The sequence below is a fragment of the Limulus polyphemus genome, unplaced genomic scaffold, assembly GCF_000517525.1.
Source record: "Limulus polyphemus unplaced genomic scaffold, Limulus_polyphemus-2.1.2 Scaffold31, whole genome shotgun sequence".
NCBI classification, from domain to species: domain Eukaryota; kingdom Metazoa; phylum Arthropoda; class Merostomata; order Xiphosura; family Limulidae; genus Limulus; species Limulus polyphemus.
In genome coordinates, this window is record NW_013665641.1 from 678,155 (window position 1) to 703,631 (window position 25,477).

Genomic DNA, 25,477 nt, shown 5'->3' on the forward strand with positions numbered 1-25,477 from the left:
ATATATATATATATAAATTTTTTTTTTGTTTTTTTTCAGATTGGAATCTGCCACTTGAATACATTACACTAGTGTTTCTACTTTAACTTTAAGATACTAACCAGACTATTTCTGAAGGGTAGCAGTTGTAATTGTTTATATCCATATTATTGGGTGGAATAACTTGTTTAGTAAGAATCATTTTTAGACATTTATTCTAGTCACAGTACAAAGAAATGTGAAATTAGATTGTATCTTTCCAATTCAGTGTTAACTATACATTATAACTTAGACACTGCTAAGCAGATGATAAACAACTTGATTAATGTGTCCGCCTGTTTAGTTGCAAATATTGGACTAAAGGAAACAAACATAAAATTAAAACGTATTTACTCTAACTGTATTTTTAGAAATGCCATCTTTTTACATGATATATAAGCTTAACATTTATATAAAATGTGAGAGATTATGTGGAAATTATTGAGCTTAAACTTAGTAGGTTAATTAGAAACATAAAGGAACATTGCCTAACTGATAAACATGCAAAAGAGCTGGACGTGGCCTGTTGCTTATTGTGCACCACATGTAAATCTAAAGATCATGTATATTTAGTTATTTGATCAATTATCAGTAAAGCTGTGTCACAAAGTTTATTGTTTTGTTAATTGTTGTACAGTTAGCAAGGTACTTCCATTTTTAACATCATTTATGAACTTAATATTAGACCTACAAGTTACAGCAGTGTACAGTTGAAATATAGAAACATTAAGGAATAGATAAACTAATTTGTTATTGTTACATGGACCACAAATTATCATCATCAAATAACTTAAAAGCAATGAAAGAACAACATTAAAAAATATACATAGACCTAGTTGTAGTCAAAATGCTGCAAGTGCCCAAGCCAGTGAAATTGGGTTTTTCTTGGGGCACTCTTATTTCCCCATACAAACAATCATTTGATATTGGGTTTTCAATAATAAGTGGGTGATAAGAAATTTTCTAATTTCTGAGCATCCAATATCTTTAGACCCAAATACATACCAAGAAGATTACATTGATGATAAAAATAGCTGCATATCCATCAATATTTGGCAGCTGAATTTTTTCTAGGAATATTTTGTACCACATTTTGTCATCTAAGCTCTTTATTATATATGTATATATATATATATATATATATTTGCTCATATATTTTTTTAAACATTTAGTCATGAATACTTTACAGCACAACATATAAAATATACCAACATGTAAACTATTGAAGAACTCATGGTTTACAATAATGGTGACATGAACTAAAATAATGTTTAACATATATATTATTCTAATGTGTTCTTTTGTTGGGTGGTTTATTTGTTAAAAATATTACCAAATCCTTTCCACTTAACTTTTGCATGTGGAGGATATGAAACAAAATATTATTTTAGGTTTTATATGTACTTTTGAATAACTAAAAAATCATAAATTACTATATCATTACCACATTTAAAGCTTAATAACTAAGCTTTATTTGGGTCAACAAAATATGAAATTTTGAGCAGACTAAAGACACAACAACTTACCTCATTGAAATCTTGATTCAAAAAAAGAAATGGTGCTAGGTACGTTAGAAAGACTGAGAAAACCACTAGGGGACATTCTGAGCTTCTGATTGGTTATTCTTGTCGTATATAAAAGTAATTGTATATAAGTGAGCATGGAAAGAGGTGACCTGGTTACCACTGTGTTTGGTTTATTATGTGAGCAATATTTTAGCAAATAGAAAAGATAAGACCTTCTTATTTTATATTCTAGCTTGTCAATGACGATAATTTGAGTTTCTAATTCGTTTGAAACTATAGACTTAGTTAGTATTTTGACTTCACAAAACATCTAATTTGAAACAGTGCTGCATTCAACATACCATGTGACACACAAAAATTGATGTTTATCTGTGTTTTTTTAATATTTACTTTTAAATTAAGAAATTGAGTGATGTATAGTTCTAAAATTTGAATTATAATCCACAGTTTGATACCAAACTTATTGACATAAATTCATGAAAAGTAAAATTTTGAATGCGAGTCAACAAATGAAATTATATGGCCTTTCACCTGTGACCCATCTCGAAAGGGTTATACAACTATATCATATTACATTTCCCATGCCTTAGCCATTACAACTTGAATCTAGCTTCGAATTGACAGCCCTATAATTCCAACAATGAAACGTGGAACCTTGTATGTGATTGGAGCCTGGGCAAATCTCATTATAATGAACAATGTTGACTATATAGCTGGCCTTTACTGCCCATACTTAGATTTCACTTTATCTGGGCAAAGAGCATACCTGTTGCAGAAGTAGTGTGGACCCCTACTAGTGTGCTTTATTATATCTCAATTTTGCACACCTAATTTTTTTACACAGATGCTTTCTGTGTGAATCTTGCCCTCACTGGCCCCTCCACCTGGTCAGTGTGGGATTCTAGCTAAAGTGTAAGCGGTGGTAAGTGTGTTTCAGAAGTTTAAATTTTCCTATACCGAAAATTTATTTCTGATAATACTTGCCTCATACTCCTTCTTTCCACGCTGATTTTTCCAAGCACGTTCCCCTGGCTGTGGTTTCGCCATTCTTCCTCTCCACGATAGCTAGTGTTCGGGTCTGATAATCTTGCTAGTCTCAAAAAGGGAATAAGAAATAATAACAGGGAGCTTATACACGGATTGGGTGTAGAGGGTGGATTGACATAGGTGGAGAGAGTCACAAAATCATGAGAGGTGATATAGTGGGGTATAAAGACTGGAGCAAGGGAGGTAGAGTTCATACCATTGCTCAGATGAGCAAAGAAGAGATCCTTTCATCGGGATAGAGCTAAAATGTGAGTGGAAGTAAGTATTGTCAGAAATAAATTTCTGGTATAGGAAAATATAAATTTTTAGAGTTCAGAATTCTTAAAGTTTTGTTTTTTGTTCATATGAGTAACTGGGTGTTTGTTCGTGGAATCCACCAAACCAATCAGATTTCATCCAAGTCAAGTTTGCATTTAACTTACCAGTAAGGTACTTCTGTAATTGCATGTAGGTATATCATGAGGTTGAATTTTGAATTTATGTTCCTAGGAGAGTGTTTCAATTCATAGGATGATAGCTACATACACATGTAGATGCTACCTACAGTTATTTGTTTATTAGGGGATTTAGGAAAGATCTACACAAACATCTCAAAAGAACGACTTATAAATTGGCACCTCAGCCACCCTTTTATAACTTATTTTTTTAATGAAAGTCAGTGAATATTACAAAATTAATTGTTCTCTTAATTTTATTATAGAAGTTAAGATAGCAAGTTGGAATTTAGTACTGTTAATTTTCCTTTTTTTAATTACAGCATTTCTGGATGTTTTATTGGTTTCTGGTTATTCATTACTTGTTAAAAGTGTAAAGTTGCCACTTTTTTGTAGTAATTATATCCTATAGTCTGTTACTTATAACACAAAGCTCTACATGCATACCATCCAGATATAAACACTGTATACAACAGCTTCTTACATTGATTTTAAATACATCTGGCAGTGGTTGTAGTTTAGTTTATCATGAGGAGTTGTAATGTCATCAAGAATATATATACATGCTTATAGAGCATTACTTAATAAGAAAGAAGTATGTGTAGAATAATTTATAGCCAATAATGAATTTAAGTATAAGAGACTGCCTCATAAGAAATGTATGCAAATATTCTGGAATGCCTCTGAACATGTAACTTTAAATGTTTTATCATTACTAATAAATATTAAAAGTACATGTAAGGTGTACTTGCATGCATGTAAAGTGCACAAGTAATTAGGATGATTTTTAGGTAAATCAAGACATTCATTTTGATTTAAATTTTGTTTTAAGGTGTATAAGTAGTAGGATTAAAATGTAAGTTCTACAACACATGTATTTTTATAATTCAATAGAGCTTCTTATTGGCAGAGAATTTTCTACTTTTACAATTTAAACAGGAATAAAACTACTTTAGAAACTATAGATGTTCACATAAGCATAAGTATGAGATTTACTCTTGTGTATACACATGTAACATGAGACATTTAATTTAATTTTGTTCTAATGTTATTTTTACCGATAAACAAATTTTGATTGTGAATCAATAAAAATATGGAGTTATAAAACATTTATTTTTATATAATTATTTAAGCAGATATAATTATTTAACATATTATATTTGTTCAAAATTTGGATATACAGTTGTAATGGAACTCTAGATAGTAAGGTTGTGTTCTTAGTAGATAAAATTTCATTTCTTACTTGGCAGTCTTTAATTTTTGATATTCTCTTAATGCTGATATTGTAGAAAGCCACAACACAGAAGGTGTGACACATCAAATAATCATTATGGGGACAGTTCTGTGTTCACAGCTTGATTTTTTTTTTTTACAAATTTGCCTTAACAAGATGATAAATGTTAATAGTTTGTATTTTATAATTTTGTATGCTGAAAAATGTGTCAACAATATGCCAATTCATAATTTATTTCATTTAGTATATGGATTTTAAAACACACAGTAAATATGAATTTCAAGATTAATAAAGTGGTTTTATAAAATTTGAAATCCAGAATTTTACTAAAAAGATATTAGTAAGATGGTTAGTTAAAGGTATTTATTTTTAGAATTTGAGCTCTTAGAGTGTAGCTTATTGAGTAATACATCAGTAAACCTTTTAGCATGATATGATTATTAATATATTAACAGGCAAAGCAGAGAGCATCCGTGTTATGGCTGGTATCTAAGGCTTACAACAACAAGGTTCCTCCAGACCTGAAGGAACCATACTACAGAGATCATGAGGTAAGGAAGAGAAAAAGATAAATACTAATTTAAGACGTATATGAAAGTAAAAAATAAATCGTAATAAATTTCATTTAATCAATGAATAATGATGATTTCTCACTTATGTTAATGTTAATTAATCATGTCATTATATCTAACTGAACATCAGGATGTAAAAACCAGTAATTTAGTTTATTCCAGAGTCAACATAAAAGTTAATTTCATTACCTCAAATAGATCTATATTTTTATAATTAAGCAAAAAATCCCTCACTAGTACCTTAAACTTAATTATTTTAATTTATTATGTTTAAAAGTAATGCATTAAATTTTGTCAGTGCTAAATAGGAAAATTTTGTGTGCGTTTTCTCATTTTTATCTATTGAAATATTATATTTGAGTCAGTGCATTCTGGTATTCTGATCATTTCTAGTTTGTACGTAATAACATTTATTCATTAGAAATAATAATTTATATTAATAAATATCTCGCAGAAAAATATGTAATAAAATATATGTTTTAAAAATTTTATATTACACATTTTTTTATGATATTATTCTGTAATGAAGCAACTGGCTTTAATGTAATTGGATACTCTCCTCCCCAGTAACTAATTCCACTTTTTTTTTAGTGAAACTGTCTGTGAGAAAAAGTTATATTGAAATTGACCTGATATTTTGTCAGTATATTCAGAAAATACTTTATTGTTTTCACATTAAAGAATAATTGGCCATCATGGGAAATATCAAGTGACTATAATAAATGTTTTTCATGCATGTGTAATTTTTTGCATAAAATTACAAAGAAATAAATAAGTTTTCATACTTATCACTTCTATGCATCAAATGTCTAAAAAACATAGTTTATTAACTTAATTGAAAATGTGTCCATATTAATGAAAAAATAGGATTCCCATTGATAGTGTGCTAAAAGTTACATCCCCAAATACAAAGTTAGTATGCTTGTGGAGTCTACCCACAATTAAAGTATATCTAACATTGTATGGATGTTTTATAAGCCTTTCTTTATTCAGATTCCACCTGGCATTTTAGTTGAGAAATATAGTTGTTACATGCACTAAACATGCTTAATAATACTTAATTCTTCATGTCAGAACCAATGACATTGAATGGCAGCTTATGACTGTTTTAATGACCTACAAATCTTTCTAGTACATATTTTGACTCACTGTGTTTGTTTCTCTAGTGTTATCTACCGTGATGTCAATAGACAAACTGATATACATCTAAGACAACATACCTGTACTACTGACATTTTAAACCAGAAAATTGACAAATTTAATGCTATCACGCATTATCTCTGCCAAAGTAACTCGCGCTTATCCTTCTTTTACAACACCAGTTTTTAACTTGAAAACAGGACAAATTTCTTAGCAAAGGATGATTTACACCTTTCCATCAAAAGAATTTCTTCCCTATCCTGTAATTTTTTTTTCTTTATCACTAATTATATTCTCTCTCACCTATTAATAACCACTGAACAATCCTACCTAGATCCACCAAATACCTCTAGTTATATATATCTCCTTCAACCTACTCTATTCCCTGTATCCATAGAGCACACCTCTGTATGCCACATGTCCAATGCACTTCCAAGCCCCATTTCTGTCACTACTTCTCCCAGAACTAGATGTGCCCATTCTTCTAAACGTTGCACTTATGCAAAAGTTACGGCTTTCACTCTTGTTTCAAGAAACTTCTCCCTAAGCTCTAAACCTGACACACAACCAAAGAATTCCTTCCCATTCACAAACTCTGATACTACTGCAAGTCACACTTCTACACTTATAAACCCCTTTTCAACCATTACTTCCCCTTCTCCTAAATGCAGTATTTATGGAGATTTCAAGGTTTCCTCTTTTATTCTCAGCAACCATCTAGTAACCCCATATTTTGACAGCCTTCCAAACTCCACATCCTCTGAGGCTTTTCTCCTTCCATACATAGAATCTTCTACAACCTTTCAAGGAAATCATCACCCTTCACCCAACAACCTTTCACAAAGCCCTAAACTTGATGACTTTCTAAACCTAACAAGCCCTGAACCTTCTCCCTGTCCCAAAGCAAAAAGACCCTTTATTCTACTGAAGAAGAATAGTGAACTATTCTAAAGCACTCATGTTTTGGTCTCATTTGAAAACCATTACAACTTTGTATGTAATCCTGTGTGCTAACTTCTTAATTAGAATGCACTAAACAAAGTGTCTTCACTTCTGTGCATCCACTCTAACTTTGCAATAATACAAGGAAACATATGCATTAACAAATGGCATGATTGATCTTAAATGTGAAATTGTACTGTATGTGATGATGTAATGTAGAGAATTGTTCTTGATATTATGGAATCTAAAGATACTTGTACTGAGTGTAGGTGATTACATGTACATGGTGGTAGAAATACAAGCTGTTAATTTAAAATCATTAAATCGGAAAAACTTCAAGCTTTATTACAATTATTTATAGTTATATCAAATATATAGTTATAAAACAGTTACCTATAGACTATTATAGCTCAAATATGATGCTAATATAGAACCTAGGATATTGCTTTTGACATAAAACTCAGTGTGATTTGTGTATATATATTATATAGACTTGTATTTTTGGAGTTACTTTTAAGACTTGATTGAGTAACCATAATATATTGCCATATAATTAAAAATGGATACCTGTTTACCACTGTGTATATATCACATTGTGATATGTGCAGTGTCATAATTAAACTTACTGTCATGATGACTACTCAGAAGAGAGAGTGGAAATTTATGTTTACATATTTACATTTGTAATGAGAAATAGTAATTAGTAAAGAAGGCATTCCCTTGTTTTAATGTGGCTTTTCTGTTATTGATGAAGCATGTTAAAGGCAAATTAACTATTTTTGCATTTGACTTCGAAAATATCTAGACTGAATCAAAATGTTGTTGTCTTGTATAATACCTTTAACAGATTTTGGTAACCAATCATGGGTTGCTCAAATCCTTTACATTAAAGTTTCTTCTTATATCATCTTGTGCTAGCTGTGTTCATGAAAGGTAAAAATTAGAGACAAACATGTAAAAGGTAAAACATTTGTAACTGTATTACAAGTAACCTTGCTACATTATTAAAACCAGTAAATCAATAATGTATGCAGTTATATATTTTTTCATGCATTTAAGATATCCAAGATCACATATATATCTTGAAGAAATATCTTTAAACCCTGAGATTAAAGTATAAATTCCACTTTTAATGAATCATTTTATTAATACTTTATGTGGCACGTGATCCTTAATTTTGCTTTTGAAAACACAGGTTGTAATATAACTTGGTTACAGATAATAGTAATATTAATATAACTGGAATCCAAATTGTGTTGTTTAGAAAATTCAAATTTCATTAACTGAGAATAATAGTAAACTGACCAACAATGATTTATAAAAAAAAAGTTGTTTATTTAGAAAATATACCAGGTAGAATAATATACTAGGTAAAAAAAAAAAAATTCATTATACTTGTAAATTTTTGTTTGTCAATTTACTGTTGTATTAGCATAATGTACTTACATATACAAGTACAGGGGGTCTTCGTTATACGTCGTCAGGGTATACATTGTTTCACACTTACGTTGCTAACTTTTTGAAGAACACAACGTAAAATTTCCCCACACATACGTTGTTCATAGTTTTTGACTCAGTTCAGCTTAACTCTCTCAACATGTACTCGATCAATTTGACTGACCACATGACCTCTTTGTACTCATTTAAAGTCTTTATAAATTTAATACTTCTAACTTTCAATATATTTTGTAAATCTTCAAGAAATTTGGCAGTCTTTCAGTTAACATTATAAGTCTTTCACGTACAAAAAATCATATTGTAATATAGTAATGCACTAATTAATTTTTATTTAATTGAATAATACACCAAAGAACATAGACTAATAGCATGCAAATAGGAAAACAGACAAACCTGGACTCTTTATTTAAAAAGACACCCAAGGAACCCAAAGCAGGCCATTCTGGCACTCAAATGAAGGAAAATCCTGAGTGTATGTCTTCTATAGAGATAAAGACTGTGGATGTTGGTGATGTTGATGACCTTATGGTTGCATCTCCATTCTCATCCTCTGCCTAATCCTCTTCCAACACCTTCTTCAATCAAGTAAATCAAGCACAATGTATACACTACCCAAAATAAGAACATAAAAATTAAAGGTTATGGTAAAATCTTTTTAAAATACTGTTTAATATTCCATGATGTTTTACACTAAAAATGGTTTTCTATTTGAGTCATTGCTTAAAAATGTCACAAATATGTTTTCTATTAAAAAAGGAAAATATTTTAAAGTGTACAGGGCTGCTTCAAAATGCTCATAAAAATGGTTTTCAATGAAGTGTTTGGTAAATAAAGATGCTGTTTAAAGGTCCTTTAACTCAGAATTTGTTATACATGTGTGTACATTATGTGTTGTATAGTATAGTACAGGTACTATACATGTACAGTACATATTTTGGTTGCTAGGTATAACACAAAACATTTTCTTAAGTTATGGTCCCTATTCAATACCATGTTTCGTTGTTTCTTACAGGAGAAATTGCTCTGCTTTGCATCATATAGGCAATGTTTGTGCTTTTATGGTCCCCCCCCCCATTTCCCATTATTCTTTGGCTATTTTTAAATCTTATAAACTACATTGAATCTTTATGCATTGGATTAATTCAATTTGGAACAAAAATACAAAAGTAAGAATTCAAAATCCTACCCACATAAAATAAATATATGAATACAGAACAAACCATAGATAAGTTAAATATTTGCTTGTGCTAGTAAGAGTTATGAAGTTTTTTAGTGAGATTATAAATATCCTGGAATTTGTATTGAACTAGAGTATAACATGGTATACTAGAAATTGTTTGTGTTAAGTATAATGTTATTTGTTCTTGAAAGTGGTGTAGTTAAGGTTAGATAACCATTTTTCATATTTTCCTTCTATATGTATGTATGTATAATTACATTGTATATGTAGCAGTGTAGAAGAAAACTACTGTGCTATTTTATAATTATTTGGAAGAAAATACAATAATAAACTTTATCTGGAGCCACATATTATCCCAAAAAACCTGTTTTGAAAAATAATATGAAAAGCAGTACATAAATCGGACATCAAATAACCACTGCAGTAAACAAAGGAAATAGTAAAAATAAAAAGATTAAGAGTGTAATATTTTACATTGGACTTTCAGCCTTTTTGTAGAGAACATCGAACAATAAGAAGTGTTCATTAATAACCATTTTGAAATAATATTTTACTCAGTCAAACATGTAACCATCTTTATAATGCATGACAGTGAATTAGATATTGAGAGAGGAAGATATAGTTAAGTTTGAGACATGAATACTGTATATATCTAAAAATTGTGATTGATATATTATTACATTTGTCTGTAAGACAGTGTTGTTAGAAGGAATATGTATTCCATTTCTTCATTGCTGTTTTGTGATTAATTTGACTGGGTGCTCATCAGTTATGATCACTTTCACTGTTATTAAAAAGTAGTTAAATGGATATTATTGAAGGTGTTTTAATTCTTTGTTTTTGTAAGTGCTTTGATTTATAATTCTAAATATAACTATTGATGATGTAGTTTTAATACAGTGGTTAGTATTGAATGTGTGGAAAAAGGCAAAGAATCTGTATTTTTTGTGAATTATTACAAGATAAAGAGAAAAAATAAAACAAAAACACAATGTATTTGCTCAGATTTAATGTATGGGTACTGCGTATTGCACATATTTTCAGCTATTTAAGTTTGGCACCTACTATTAAGGTAACATATTTTTCTTTTATTAGTATTTCATTGACATTACATTAAATCATATTTCATAATAATGTGAATTTGCTATTGCTATGACATGTTCACCATATCTGTATTTGGTTCACAGTTAATTTCCATTTCATTATTGTGCACTGGCACCATAGATATTTATGGCTAGAGGAGTGATTGCTAACAAGTTGTGCATATCCTAATAAATATTGCATAAGATAATTCACAGAGATTTTGCACTCATAAAAGAAGCACACACCATAAGTGTGCAAACTGCTTCACAGACACATTGGTGGGAAAAAAAAAGACAAATTGCAGAAAACTGTTCACAAGATTCCTTGCACGTGAGAGATAGAAGTATGTTGCAAGGTTGGAAAATTCTTGAGTGTAATTAAATAGATGTATGAAAAAATGGGTAATTTGCAATTATTTATAATTTAATATGGGCTTTCCAACATGGTACAGAGAATGTAAAGAAAGTATCTTAGTGGGTTCTATGGTTACCACAGGTTTCCTTATCCCAAACTTCACAATAAAGCAAATGTGGTCTCCAGCTACTCTTAGTAAAATGTATTGACACCAGTTATGCAAGATGCCAAGAAGGTATGGCTACTTCAGGATAAAGCATAAAGTCACATGCAAATCCATAAAAGTATTTCTATAAATCTTGGTTAATCATAATAGTGTTCATGCTATCCTTTTATTTGATATACCTGTGAACTCACTTCACTGTACACCCATGGACTTCTTTGTATTTGGTTTGCTAAAGATTGACCTTGCTATCCTTTCCGGCAGCTTGTTATTGTGGAAATTGCAATGTCAGGTAATAGTGTATAGTCATGACTATCAGAGACTTTATGACTGACAACAGAGAATGTAGTTGCAAGGACAGTATAGGATATAAAGTGTGATTCATCATCTTTGGTTGTTGTTGACAGTTCATTTATTTCAATGTCTGTTCACAAATCAATAAATAGATTCAGTGCAATACATCAAAGCATTCCCAACAGTATAGATCTGTACAACCTACAATTAGGAGTCAAATTTGGTCTAAATTTTGACCAAAATATTTGTACAGACCTACTCAAAAAGTCACGTGAGTTCGGTCTGAAATTTTTAATAAAACTTCACTTAAGAGTAAAAGTAGACTGTTTTTAGTTTTTTGTCCTTCAGAATAAAGACAGCTGATTTAGTATTGGTTAGGCCAAGCAAAGTAGCTTAGCTGTTTCTTGCTCAAGTTTTCAAAAGAATCATTTGGATTGACAGTTATTATTCATTATTTGTTGCCAAATTTTAAGCACAAATTTGCTAAATTTTATTATATTAGTGTAAAAATGATGCTTGATATGGCTGTATCGAGTGCATGTGGATGATGACAAGAAATTGTTAATCTAGATTCCATGACATTACTATAAAGGAAGTTATTAACAGTGTTTTAGAGAGGACAAATTACCACCATATATTTTAAAGACTGGTTGTTTCTGTAAAGTATAGCTCTGTTCTAAATATTTGGGTTGCAATCCTAAAGCTGATGTTGGTTACTATGAAGTGTCACTTTCTTACTTGTGGTAGTTTGTTGGTGTGTACTGATAAAAAGTTTGATATCTAATCAAAAACACCTTAGGTGTGATCAAAAATGAATTGAGCGTGCAACTTAAAACAATGAAATCAAAATTGCCAACCAAACTGGTAGCTACACTAGTAGTATTGATAAGAATTTTACAGCAAATATTCATTCATTAGTTAGCTAGGTCATGTATATTGTTTAACCCACCAGAAATAATGGGTCTGATTGGTAAATATAATAGAAAATTATTATCTCATTTAACTTGTCAGTGCTTGAAAAACAAACATGTGAATAAGGTTGAGCTTTTAGACTAACTGATTATTTTTGTGATGGTATTGCAATGAATAGCTGTAACTTATCAGATAGGGGATTGTTTTCAGAACATGTAGAGCAGGAATTACCAAATTTTTGTACTTGAGGCCCAGAAAGGGCCTTTACATATAATGGTTTAATAAGAATTTTAAGTAGTAGTAGTAGCCACTCTGAGGTATGTTACTTTCACTGCAGTTGTTCTTTGAAAAACAATTTCAAGCATGAACAATCTTGCGTAGTTATGTTTATTGCAATAAATACAATTATTGCTGAAAACATCTTGTACAAAAGAAGCTTTAGAGAATATTATTATATGTGCCAAAGATCTCCATACATGCACATACCTGGAACGTCTCACGTACCCCAGTTTGAAACGCACTGATATAGAGTACTGTAACCATATACAAAACGTTCATTATTATAAGGAATAAAATTTGAGGACCTGAATGAAAACTACTTTTTTACAGTGTTATGGATGTAAATTCAAAAAATCAAGATATTGTTTGTATACCAATGTAGTTAGTGATAGCTGTTGTAGAAATATAGTAAATATTTAAAGTAATAGTAAAATGTTAGAAGAGTAACAGTATAGATAAAATCTATGGACTGTATGAGGCTTTCCTCACCATCTCTCCATATCATGAATACATTATCATTGAACACAAAGATTTGTTTCTTGTAGTTATATTCTAATAGAATAAACCAGAAATGACAAATGCACTCTTTCTGAAGGTTCTTGTTTGACATTATCATTCAGCAATGAAAACAGAGCAGCTACATTTACCTGTACAAATAGTTACACTTCAGGAGAGAAGTTACTAAATATCTGTAATAAAAATATCCATGTATATTTATATTAATGTTTAAATAATTTACAAATATATAGAAGGTATAGTATTCCACAATGACTGAATGAGTATTTGATGTATAAGTATTTTAAAATGTTAATACCTTTCAGAACACTTTAGCCTTTAAATTTGTACAAGAAGCTTGAAGAGAGTTGTGCTTTTTTATCTTCATCCAGAAAAAACTTTTTTTCTTATCTCCTAGACTTTTATTATTATTTTTGTGTGGGAATATCTTACTGAAAAAAAAAATCCTTATATCATTATTAGTAATATTGTTTCTGAACCTATCTCATTCAGTTCTCATCTCAGTCTCTTAACCATTAATATTTCTTTTATATGTAAATTTTTTTTGTCATCTCCTCTAACAAGAATGTTAAACACATTGTGCTTTGCATGTATGAGAGTATCACATTCTAAGCATGTGATCATACATACTTAATTTATTATTTGTTGCTAAGTTTGAATGCTCCTTTATCCAATATACCTAGAATTACATCCATGACATTTTAATTCATTTTTACATCTATTGCTTTAGATATTTTTGGATATAAAATTTTGCATTTATACTTGAAAAAACTTGTATTCTGTTCTTAGTTTTAAAATTAGTCCTAGGTCAAATTGCAAATAAGTTCTCCAAAGTAGTTTACATAACTGAATTTTTGCATTTTACATTATGTGCACAGATGGGGTCAAAGTGTGCCATTCATCATGACATTATGTCAGAGTTATCAACTATTCATTTTACCGTACATTGCTGATTTAGTGACAGTTCATGGTAGATGAGAGTAAATACCAGATACAATATACAGGGATACTGAAAAAACTGTAGATATACATTTTAGAAGCTCTAGATGTTATGTAAATGCAATATGCATGATGGACTAAAGTATTTTTAATCTTTGCACGAATATTATCTTGCACTCTGACTTAATAGAATCTAAGACATTGAGTGAAACCTTCTGATTAAGAAAAAAAACTTGCCTATGCTTTTGATATGGTTATTTTATTCTCTCATATTTTTGAAGTTTAATTGTATTCTTGTAAAGTATTTTTAAAAGAGATTTATTTGATACTTCAGTTCATAATTCCTAGAACTACCATTTAGGTAAATGTAATGGTTATGTTCATGTACAAAGCATTCAAGGGAAAACAAGCAATTCTCCTCTTAGTGGTGTCTTTGTTTATCATTTTATTTCTAATCTTTGAATCCACTTTAAATGACCCTTTTCAGCTGTAAAATTTAGGAAAATGAAGTTATTTACAAAACATACAACAGGCTTTTCAGTGAATGTATAAAAACCTATTGAATCTTATATTTTGAACATGTTTTCTCTCTAGTTTTTATGTGGAGATAACTTAAAATCTTACATAGGACTTTGGACAAATGGATGAAGTTCTTCACTGTAACAGTAAACAAAACCTATAAAAAAAGCCTAATAAATTTATAAGTATTCTTTGGAAAAACATGGGAAAACTATTCTGGTCTCTATAATGTTATGATTTTATGAGTATTTTGGATTGGAAAATTGGTTGTTTGCCAAAGAAATTAGACAGAGAACCTGTATTATGTTGAAGCCTATTTTTTCTTAAAAGTGAACAGAGAAGCCTAATATAGTGTATGAGTGTATATCATGTATGTATCTTTGGGTAATAACATTGTCTTAAGAATGATATGATCCCTGTCTATTGCATTATAAACTTTATTTCTTAAGAAGAAAAAATAACTCAATACTTGTACAGAATACAAAAGAATATTGTTGAGGTTATTCTGTTGAATACATGTGAAACAACAGCTCTGTGTACTGTTTTCAACTATATTTCTTATATCAGGGATCCCTTGGTGAGTCAGTGGTAAGTGTATAGACATAGCAATTCTAAAATCCAGGGTTTAATTCCCTGCAATGGACATAGCAGGTAATCCAGTGTGGTTTATGCTAAAACAAACTTAAACCAGGACTGTTTAATAATAAACTAGTTTTGTTATTGTTATACTGTGATGCTTTTTAATTGTAGACTTTAAAATTCAAAGTTTTTGTTGTTGTTTTTTCATTAAAGGAAACAAATATCCAAACATACAATGTAATTAACATGTTTGGCTGATTATATATATAAATATATATATTTTTGTTTTAATGTAGGAGAAATATCAGTTGAAGCCACAGATTATTCAGAAACTAGCCAGTGCTGAACTCTATTGTTTGGCACTAGCAAATATATATGCTGACCCTAACTATCATAACTTAGACCATCACGGGATCCAGCAAGCTTTGATGAGGAAGATGGTGTTTGTAAATGGACCTCCTGATGCACCACTCACAGAAACAGTTTTATTACAGACAGCACCTTTTCGAATGGTTTGTTATAATTTAAGTTTCTAATCAAATATATTTAATATATAAATGGATTTGAAGCTAAGTTTAAAATATTTCTTCACAATTGGACAGGTGTGTGTCCACCCATTGTTACACATTTTTTTAATGGTGTATTTGTAGTCTAGTAATGTGAGATATATATAGGCAGTAATAATTTGATGATGAAGAAAAATGCAAATTGATCTTTTTCTGCTACTGATGGTTCTCTGTGGAAAAATAATATATCTTTATACCATGATGGGGGTTGTCATTGTGTAAACAGGCCATAATTCACAATAGAAATACATGCAATTTGTAATTTTATTGTTACTTGGAAATTAACTGAGTAAAGAAAGATAAGATAGCTAGATTGTTGTATATTGTGTGTGTAATTATTTCTTAATATTGTTTAATGTACTTAGCCAAAAGGCACACTATTCAAACGACCTATCAAATAATAGGGTGTTTACTAACATCTTACTACAATCATAGATTTGTTTTTAAATACAAAACATAGTTTGTGCTAGACCAGTATTTTAAATTGTAAGCATGACATTTCTGGTTAACACTTTGATTCCATCAGTATAATGTACTCTATGATACAAACAGTTAAAGTAGTTTATGTACAATGACCACATTAATAAAAAAAAAGGAAATAATAAAACTCAATTACTTTTATGAAACTTATGAAGTTTTTATAATGTGTTGTTTTTATAAACAGTATTGGTCTTCAAGTACATATTACTGACTCAAGGAACAACACATACAGTAAACTCAACAGCTGAAATAAATGTTTTCTATATGGTACCTTATCTCCTTTCACTTGTATAGCTATTCTAGTTCAGTGCTGCTCTCTATATAAAAAAAATTTTCACATGCCACAAGCCTTGAACTCCCATGTACCCCATGATCAATGTGTTTCAATGCTCTCTCATGTAAATCATCTTGCAACAACCCTCCACCAATAGGAGTGTGACACACCCTCTTGCCACGTGACTCCCCCCCTCTATTTGTTTTCCTTCCTTCCCATGGCATCAGGGTTCATGCTAAGCATTTTGTTTCTCAGTTGAGGGCTGGTGCTAGCATGCCTCATCCTCATGGCTTATCAACCTTTTCTTGACTCCCTGCAGTTTCCTGCCTTCATCTTACCCTTACAGCTCTTCTATGGTACTTGTCCACCATACACCTCCTTTCTGAGGACGTCCATTGATCTTGTGAGAAGTTGGGGGGGGGGGGATACCCTTTCCCCCAATACCTCCACATTGGCACATTTTTTCTTCTTTAGCCCTATCCCTTCACATGTGGTTTCTTTTCCGTTGAGATCTTCTTGGGAGGGTTGCTGTCTTTTCACAGGTTCATCTACCTTCCACTTATCTTCATGATTTATAGGTGGGTCCTTTTCTCCATTAGTCTCTTTTTGGGGATATTCTTGAGTCTTTGGAATCACTTGCGGAATCTGTGAGACAACGGTCAACCTTTTCATCATTGGTTGCTTGTTTGTCTCTTTTTGATTCCATGACCTTTCTCATATATTGTTTCTCTTCCTTTACCGGTTCCTTCCACTAGGGGTTCGACATTTTGTCATGTGTCTCAACATTCGGGTTCATCGTTGCCAGCAGTTCTGGTGACTATCAGGTGTTTTTCAGTCCAGTGGTTGCGAGTTTGGTTGATTTTGTTCCTCTGTGGCAGAAATTTAGTACTGATCCAGGTTTTGTCAGAAGGACTTTTCATCTGTTTTCTGTCCCTGCCCCCATTGTTTCATGTACTGATTTTCTTCCCATTACCTGAGGATCCCACTATCTGTCCGAGGCTGTGCAAACTCTTCTATCACAGAGAGCTATTGAGCCTGTCATCCAGCCTTCTCCAGGTTTTTACTAAAGGCTTTTTGTCATCCCCAAGAAAATTGGGAACTAGCATACTGGGATCAATCTGTCTTGCCTCAACCAATTTATGAATCTTCCACACTTTACCATGGAGTCCTTTCTCACTACAGTAGGCTTTTTTCTTCAGAACTGTGGATGACCAAGGTAGATGCCTTGAATGCTTATCTACATATTCCTATTTCTCATCAGTCCAGATGCTATATTTGGTTTTTCCACTACGTGATTGTATATCAGTTTCATGCCTCACCTTTTGGGCTTGCTACAGCACCATATATATTTTGTCAGGTGGTCAAGGCCTTTGCCAGATTTATACATGCCCAAAAGTTGTGTTTACACCACTACACAGATGTCTGGCTCCTGTTAGCTCATTCTGACCTGGAGTCTTCTCAACACACACGTCTACTACTGACAGAAGCAGCTCGTATTGGGTGGACTCTCAAATTGGAGGAGTTTTTCCTTTTGCCTACCCAATATCTTATCCACTTGGGTGTATTTTTCAACACCTAACTCAGTCAGGCCTAACCTTCTTCACTTCATCTCCATTCGATGGAGCTTTCAGTTCTCCATGCACCTGCTACCCCCTTATTTCTGCATGTGAGGTTCATCGCTTTTTGGAATATGAGCTTCCCATTCCCCTTTGTGGTCGAACATTAGATATCCTTTATTGGGCCCACATGCTGTAGCTACGTCTCCTTGTGTGTCATGTTCTGGGTACTTTCATCGTAATGGGGGGGGGGGTCATCTTTCAAGATCTGACCAGGTTTATCCCACGGAGTGGTCTCTTGACCCTCAGGTTTTTAGGTGGCTATGTAATTGGTGGGGTACTCCTCATCTGGGTGTTTTTGCCACTTTCCTCAACACAAGTTACCTCTTTTTTGGTTTCTGATTCCTCATCCTCAGTCCCTGTGGATGCTCTCAGTAAAGACTGGATCAACCGGTACCTTTATGTTTACCATTCTGTGTGACTCCTTCCCAGGGTGATTTTGATCATCAATGCCACTCTATGTCAGGTCCTTTTGACTGCTCTGTACTGGCCAGCACAAACTTAGTTTTCTTGTCTTATTCTCAATCCTTCACACCCTTTGACTTCATGGCTAATATTTATCAGGTGCCTGGCAAAGAAATCTGGATTGTCTAGGTGTTTCACTTCCCTTGTAGCGTCAACAGTTTACCCTTTCTCTTTTGAGGTTTATCAACCTAAATTGAGTGTCTTCCACCATTGGAAATATATTTGCTTCATAAATATGCCCATTCCAGACCATAATAACCCATTGACTTTTTGGGTAAAGCAGAATGGGACAGCAACCCATCCCTGCTGTCCCTTAAATTGAATAAATCAGGGGTGGTCTGCTTTTCAGTACAAGGTTTTCATGGTAACCCATTGCACTGTCTCCTGTGTTGGCATTCCTCCAGACTCTTCACTGCATTTTGTCCCTCTTGTTCTTCTAGTGAAGTAGGAGAGTCCTTGCCACTTTCCTGTTCCAGTAGAGGACTCCTCCTGAATGTGATTACTTCCATTCGGTAGAGAGTAGAGTGGGGATATTCTGCTGGTGTAGATGGTGTTTAATCCTCCAATCATGCATTCCACCTCCATGTGGTGGGTCTTGAAAGATGATGTTGCTTTGGAGAAGATCTGTCACATTGCAGTTCATCCCTCCAATTGGGATCCCTCATCCTACCATCACCCGGATGTTGGTTCCCAGTGAGTGGCTTTAGATTAGAGCTGACCCAATCAACATATCATCACTTATGTTGGTTATGTTTCCTTATTTTAACTCAATTTAGTAGCTTTGTCTCATGATCTCCACCTCCCGGTGGTGGGTCCCAGATGTTGATGGTGCTTACACATGTGCTCTGGCTTCTGTGCAATCCTATCTGGAGGATAATGATGTTTGGGGGAGGGTTCTACCTCTCATGCTGCACATCAGAGAGTTTTCGCTACCTAAGGCTGATGTTGCGCAGTGTGGTACCAATCTGATTGAGTTTGATGTGACCTGCTACATTTGCACATCCCTTCATACCATCATTTGGATGTTGAGTTTCCAGATGTATGGGTGGTTGTGGATTTCCACATGTGTGCCCAGTTTCATATATTTGTTTGAAATATATATATATTTCAGTTCTACTCAACTTGAGGTGAAGATGGTGTGAACCTTCCTCCTACCATGGATCAGAAGTTGTATTCCGATTGCCACTTGGTTTTGGACAGGAGTTGACTGCCACCTGTGGTCCGACTCACTCTAGTCACTGTACTCTTTGGGGCACATTCATTTTAGCTTTCCTCACATTCCTGTCTGTAGATGGTTTTTCTACAGTCTTTCTTCACCAAAATTTGAACCCATCTGGTTTTTCCCTCCCTGTTGGTTGTGCTCCTCTCACTTCTCCCTCGTTTATGTGACACCTATTTCCATACTGGGTGCAGAGTATACCTGGTACAGAAGTGGTGCTGTTTCACATATGTGTTCTTCTTCCAACAAGGATAACACTTTATGGGTGTGCTTCGAATGTTTTCGAAGGATACTTATTTCTCTCCCTTGCACTGGTCTCTCCACCTATTCAACGTGGGATTCTAGCTATAAATGTGAGAACAGGCAAGGTACCATATTGGAAGTTATTATTTTCCTATATTGAAAATATATTTCTTATAGGTATTTACCTTCTCTCAAACTTCCCACTCTTCCTCCTCACTAAAAACTGGTGCTTCCTTTCTGCCTAATCTCAAAGTGATAGTTTGGCAGAATTAAATAGAGAGAGTCACATGCATCAGGAGTGTGTGTCACACTCCTACTGGTGGAGGGTTGTTGCATTAGGATTTACATACGAGATGCAGTGAACCACATTGATCCTGGAGTATGTGAGATTTTGAGGCTTGTGGCATATGAAAAATGTTTGCATATAGAAGCTGCTGAGAATTACTTCATTTAAAATGTGTTCAAATTTAACCTTTTTTCACTTGTTCCAGTTGTATGTTTTTTACTATTATAAGTAGTGCTGAATGTCTGTGTATGTGTTAGCTGATATATTGAAAAGTAAAGTAAGACTGACCAGAATGTGACACTATAAAGAGTGATGAAAGCACATAGTTTGTTTTCCATCATTTTTTGCAAACAATGACAAAAAATCTTCAACATACTGCCATCTTGAAACAATATAATTCTTTATATGTAATCTCTGTGGTGTATAACAGATTCTCTACAAGCATTACCACTATCAGGTATCAATGTATTAACATTTCATGAAGCAACTGGAAATAATTTCAAACATTTAACTTTTAACTGCTCGGACACCATATGAATTTGATACATGACTGAAAGTTATAGTTTGATTTTTTGTAATGGAACTGAACTGTTGAGATTTGATAATGAATGAAAAAGCTTATGAGTGGAAATACTTTTATACTTTCTTATTACTGGTAGCACATATTGATATTTTGAGGTCATGTAATCTGTAAAATTTTGAGATCTTAAAATAATTGTTACTTAAGTAAATGAAGTGTGCTGAAATAATCTGATTACTCCATTTACTTGTAAAACTAGTTTTTTTTTACTTTATTTTTACATTATTGATTGCTGGGATGTCAATTCTAATGAATTTAATTCTTATGGTTATCTGCGATTATGTTTCTTGTTTTTGTGAATAATAATTGTGTAGTTTTAGAAATGAAAAAGCAAGTAACCAACATTTCAAGGAAAAAGAATAGTTATATATAAATAATTTGTTTAATTTTTATCTTTCAGAGTGCTCATATGGCTGTAATAGATGGAATTATGGCACTGTATATTAAAGAAATTCTTATTCCAGAAAAAGTGGTAGATGTTTGCAGGTTGGTTGAACCATGAAAATTCTATAATTACTCATTTTAAAAAAATTTCTGGGATCTTCTTTGCAGTAAATCATACAATGTGTTTATCTGCATATAAAACTTTTAAATGTGATTGTATTAAAAAACAACAATACAAAACATTGCTAATTTTTTTAGTCTTTCAAACTTTCAGTAAATAGACTTAAAAAATAAAACCATCAGGCTAGTTAAGTATAATTTTCATTTAATTTTTCTAAATACTATGTATAATCATTGTTTTGTTTTTTTCTCTATGCATTTATGTGACTATGTCAATATGAAATTAGCAATACTGAACATATACTATTTTGAGATACAGAGGTGACAATTTTTTCCCAATCTGTTTTTTCCATGTTTGTTTTTAGTCAGCTTCGAGACTTTTGAAGTAGGAATGATCAGGTGCAACATTTGTAATTTAGTATAATATATCCATGGCATTAGTTATAAACTTGTGAAACTGGAATTTCAACAATGTTTTATAACTGTTAACCCTTTTCTGCATGTCACAACCGTTTTACAGAGTACATTCAAAATTTCATTAAGCTACTTTAATATCAGTGTATACGAATAAACTTGGCATTAAAACATAGTTAATAAATGAAAGTTTAATATTATATAAGTATTAAATTATTAATTTTATAATGAAATATTTACAAAAATCTTCAATCTCCCTTAGTATGAGAATTTTGACATTTGCTCTCTAGATCTACCCTCTTCTCTAATTTATTTACTACCCCTCCCAGAACTACAGGATTTAACATAAATTACATATTATAATACAGTTAATGCTAAGGCAAATCAAAATCTTTATAGCCTTCAATCTTGTTTGTTTATGGAGCCATAAAGTAGAAAATTAGGCCCAGTTGTCACACCCAGCTGTTACATCTTGTTTTTTACAAATTGCCAGCAGTTCTCTCTGATATTTCATACTGTATTATTTATAATTAATAGAAAGCCAGTGAAATGGCATATTTATATTACATGTTTTTTTTGTACAGAGAATTTTCTATTTTGCTTCTACTTCACATTTTATTTCCATGGGAAACACATCAACAAGCTTAACATAATTATAGGACATTGTCTGCTTTTTTCTTCTTATTATTCTGTTTTAGGTGCATTATGTAACTAAATAAAAAATTATTTAGTGTAGTACTACCATTAGTATAAAAAAAATAGGCTTAATTTTCATTGACGGTTATCAGCAAACAAAGAAAATAAGACGACTGAAATAAGTACTATATTTTTTCTCTTTTATGTGTATTCTTTACTTATTATTACAAACTATCTAAAATGTAAAAATCAGAAGCTTATTAGGTTAGATAAAGTTAGATTAAGTAAGATATTGAAAAACATGATAAATCTTCAAGGGGTATGCTCGTGAGCAGCTCTTGCATTACATAATTTGATATAGTAACATGAACTGCATGTTTGCTGAGTGATTTACAACTTGGGAGGCAGGATTATTAGTTAGACATGTTCAGGCATCAATAAAATTAAGTATAAATAGTATACTGTTACAAGCTTTAAGCTATTTAGAATAAACAGGTGTGGTTTCCTGTTACAATTTGCAGTTATTCTAGAAAGACAAAAGGATAATTTAGATTTTCTAATTTTTTATGGTGGTTATGAGAGCTGTCAAATTGACCGACCCAGATAGAGTTAGGGTAAAGAAAATAACAGACAGAATATAAAGTTTTTATGAAAAATAAATATCTGATAATTTATTTGGAAGGTTTTAGAGATTATGCAAATAAAATTTGAAAGTTTTCAAGAAAGAAAATATTTTTAATCTTAACATGAAAATCACTTTGCACTAGGAGCAGTCAACACTTTGAGTGAATTTGACTTCATATATTCATAGGAAAATGTTTAGTAAAGTACTTGATTTAAAAAATTGATTTTTTGTGTTCAAAAGACTTGCAATATTTACTGATAGTCTGCACACTTTTGTGAAGGTATGCATACATTATCAAAAGTTATAGTATGAATAATTTTATTATTATTTTGGTGGTTACAAAGTAGGTGTAGTGCACCTAGCCTGTAAGGAAGGAGTTAATTGATTGGAAAAACCTGACACATCAGGTAGGGTATGCAAAAGTTTCGGCTGTTAGCCTGCCATCATCCATTTTCAAAACGTGTCTCTTGGGAAGTGGCTGCACAGTAGTGATTTTTCAAATATTCAAGAATAACAAAGATAATTAAGAGGAGACACAAAAATGATTCGAAAAGAATGTCAATGAAAAGGTGGATTTGCAGACAAACTTTTGTAGAAAATATTAATACTGCAAAAAATAGTCACTTTGTTTAGTTAAACTTTGTATGGCATTTCTTAAGTATGACAGCTTAATCAATATTGTAAAAGTTTAAATTTAAAAATATTACTTGTATGTGAAGATTGAAATTATATAGGAAATTCAAATTTCCTGATCTAAATGTCATGACAAATGGCAGCAATGAAAAAAGTAATTTTACTAGCATTAAACAGGTATTTTTTTGTTTTGATTTTAACTTGTCACGGAAGTTGAGTATAATACAGGTGAAATGTGACAAAGCTTATGCTGAGGTTTAACTTGGAAAACTACGTCTATTTTATGATTTTAACAAAAAAATTTTTATTAATACAAAAACCTAATATAATTTTTTTTAGTTTTTTCACATTGGTGAGGATAATTTCATTATAATCTGCTGGTGCATTAAGTGTCTTCAGAATAAACTATGTTATTTGCTGGTTAGTTGTCATTAAGACAGCAGTGAATATTGCTGTAGATTTGATATTCTAATTTGGAGGATTATAAAGGCCAACATAGTAATACTACTGCAAAGTATCTATAAACAAAAATTAATCAGTTAAACTGATATATTTTGTGGTCTATGCAGAGTTAAATACTATACTGACTAAAATAGTTAGAAAACTTTTAGTATATTTAGCCCAATAGCTGTAATTTTTTGGTTAATAAATAGCTCTTTAAAGTACAAAAAGTACCTCAAAATGCACCTTGAAACATCTCAGACCTTGAAATTCGATGACGAGGAACCCACTTTGAGACTAATAATGGTTGGAGATGGCTTGAATGAGTAATGAAGAAAAACTTTAATATAAGTTTAACATAACAGCAAATGTACAACGTTTCGACAAGGTTTTGTCATCATCATGATGACATTTTTCTTCATTACCCATTCAAGCCATCTCCAACCATTATTAATCTCAGACCTTCCTTGAACTCACTGGCCTTTTGGGAGTACACAACATCTCCCCTATGAGGATTCAGAAAATGTTCAATGTTCTTCTTTTGAGTCAGTCTCATCCCTGGAGATAGCTCTATATTAATCAATAATAATTCCAAAAACAAACTAATCTTTCTTCTGTGTAAATTAGCTTAGAGATACCAGGTAATAGAGGTGCAGACTTTAAAAAAATTAACATTTACAGATATATTCACTATTAAAAATATTTGAGAAGGATTAAGAAAAATGAGTTATTAGGGAAGATTTTTTACTTATTTTAATAATGTGTAAGGGAAAACACTTTTGTGATTCCCAAGTTAAATTTATGTTTCTTTATTTTTCTCAAATATTTTAAGTAGTATAGAGAAGACAGTTCTACAGAGATTATACTTCTGAGCTGTATTTGTATGCAGTTGAACTTGGCTAAGTATATCCTGAGTGCAAGCAAGTTGATATTTCTTAGTTCACTGCTCTGTAGCAACTGAAGATTTTGAAAAATTGGAGAGGCATATACTAGTATTTAATACACTGGGCTTTAGATACTTTTTTAATACATGTTAATGTGTGTGATTTTCACATTCAAAGAATGTGATGGAATGCTCATCAGACCAAATGTTAAGATCCTTTTGTAGTACTGGTTACATGAAAAGAGTCTTTGTTCTACAGTTGAAACAAGCTATGAATATTTGTCAGTCGTACATTCAACTTCCATTGAAATTTGTATTATACAGCTATAACTGGTGATTTGTTAATATGAATAACATCTTTCAGCTTATATTTTAAGTTAGTGCTGCTGAAAAGAATAATACTTTGCTTAATACTTTTTAGCA

At 31.8% G+C, this 25,477-nt stretch overlaps 1 protein-coding gene across 8 annotated transcripts in view; it reads left to right on the plus strand.

Annotated features, from left to right (window-relative positions):
- LOC106459899 (calmodulin-regulated spectrin-associated protein 2-like) overlaps positions 1-25,477 on the plus strand; it is a 110,553-nt gene that overhangs the window by 42,466 nt on the left and 42,610 nt on the right. For all 8 annotated transcript variants that reach the window (XM_022386806.1, XM_022386822.1, XM_022386827.1 and 5 more), the window contains 3 exons: positions 4,715-4,810; positions 15,486-15,701; positions 21,319-21,404. In XM_022386806.1, coding sequence (XP_022242514.1) covers positions 4,715-4,810; positions 15,486-15,701; positions 21,319-21,404 — 398 coding nt within the window. The remainder of the gene's footprint in view (positions 1-4,714; positions 4,811-15,485; positions 15,702-21,318; positions 21,405-25,477) is intronic.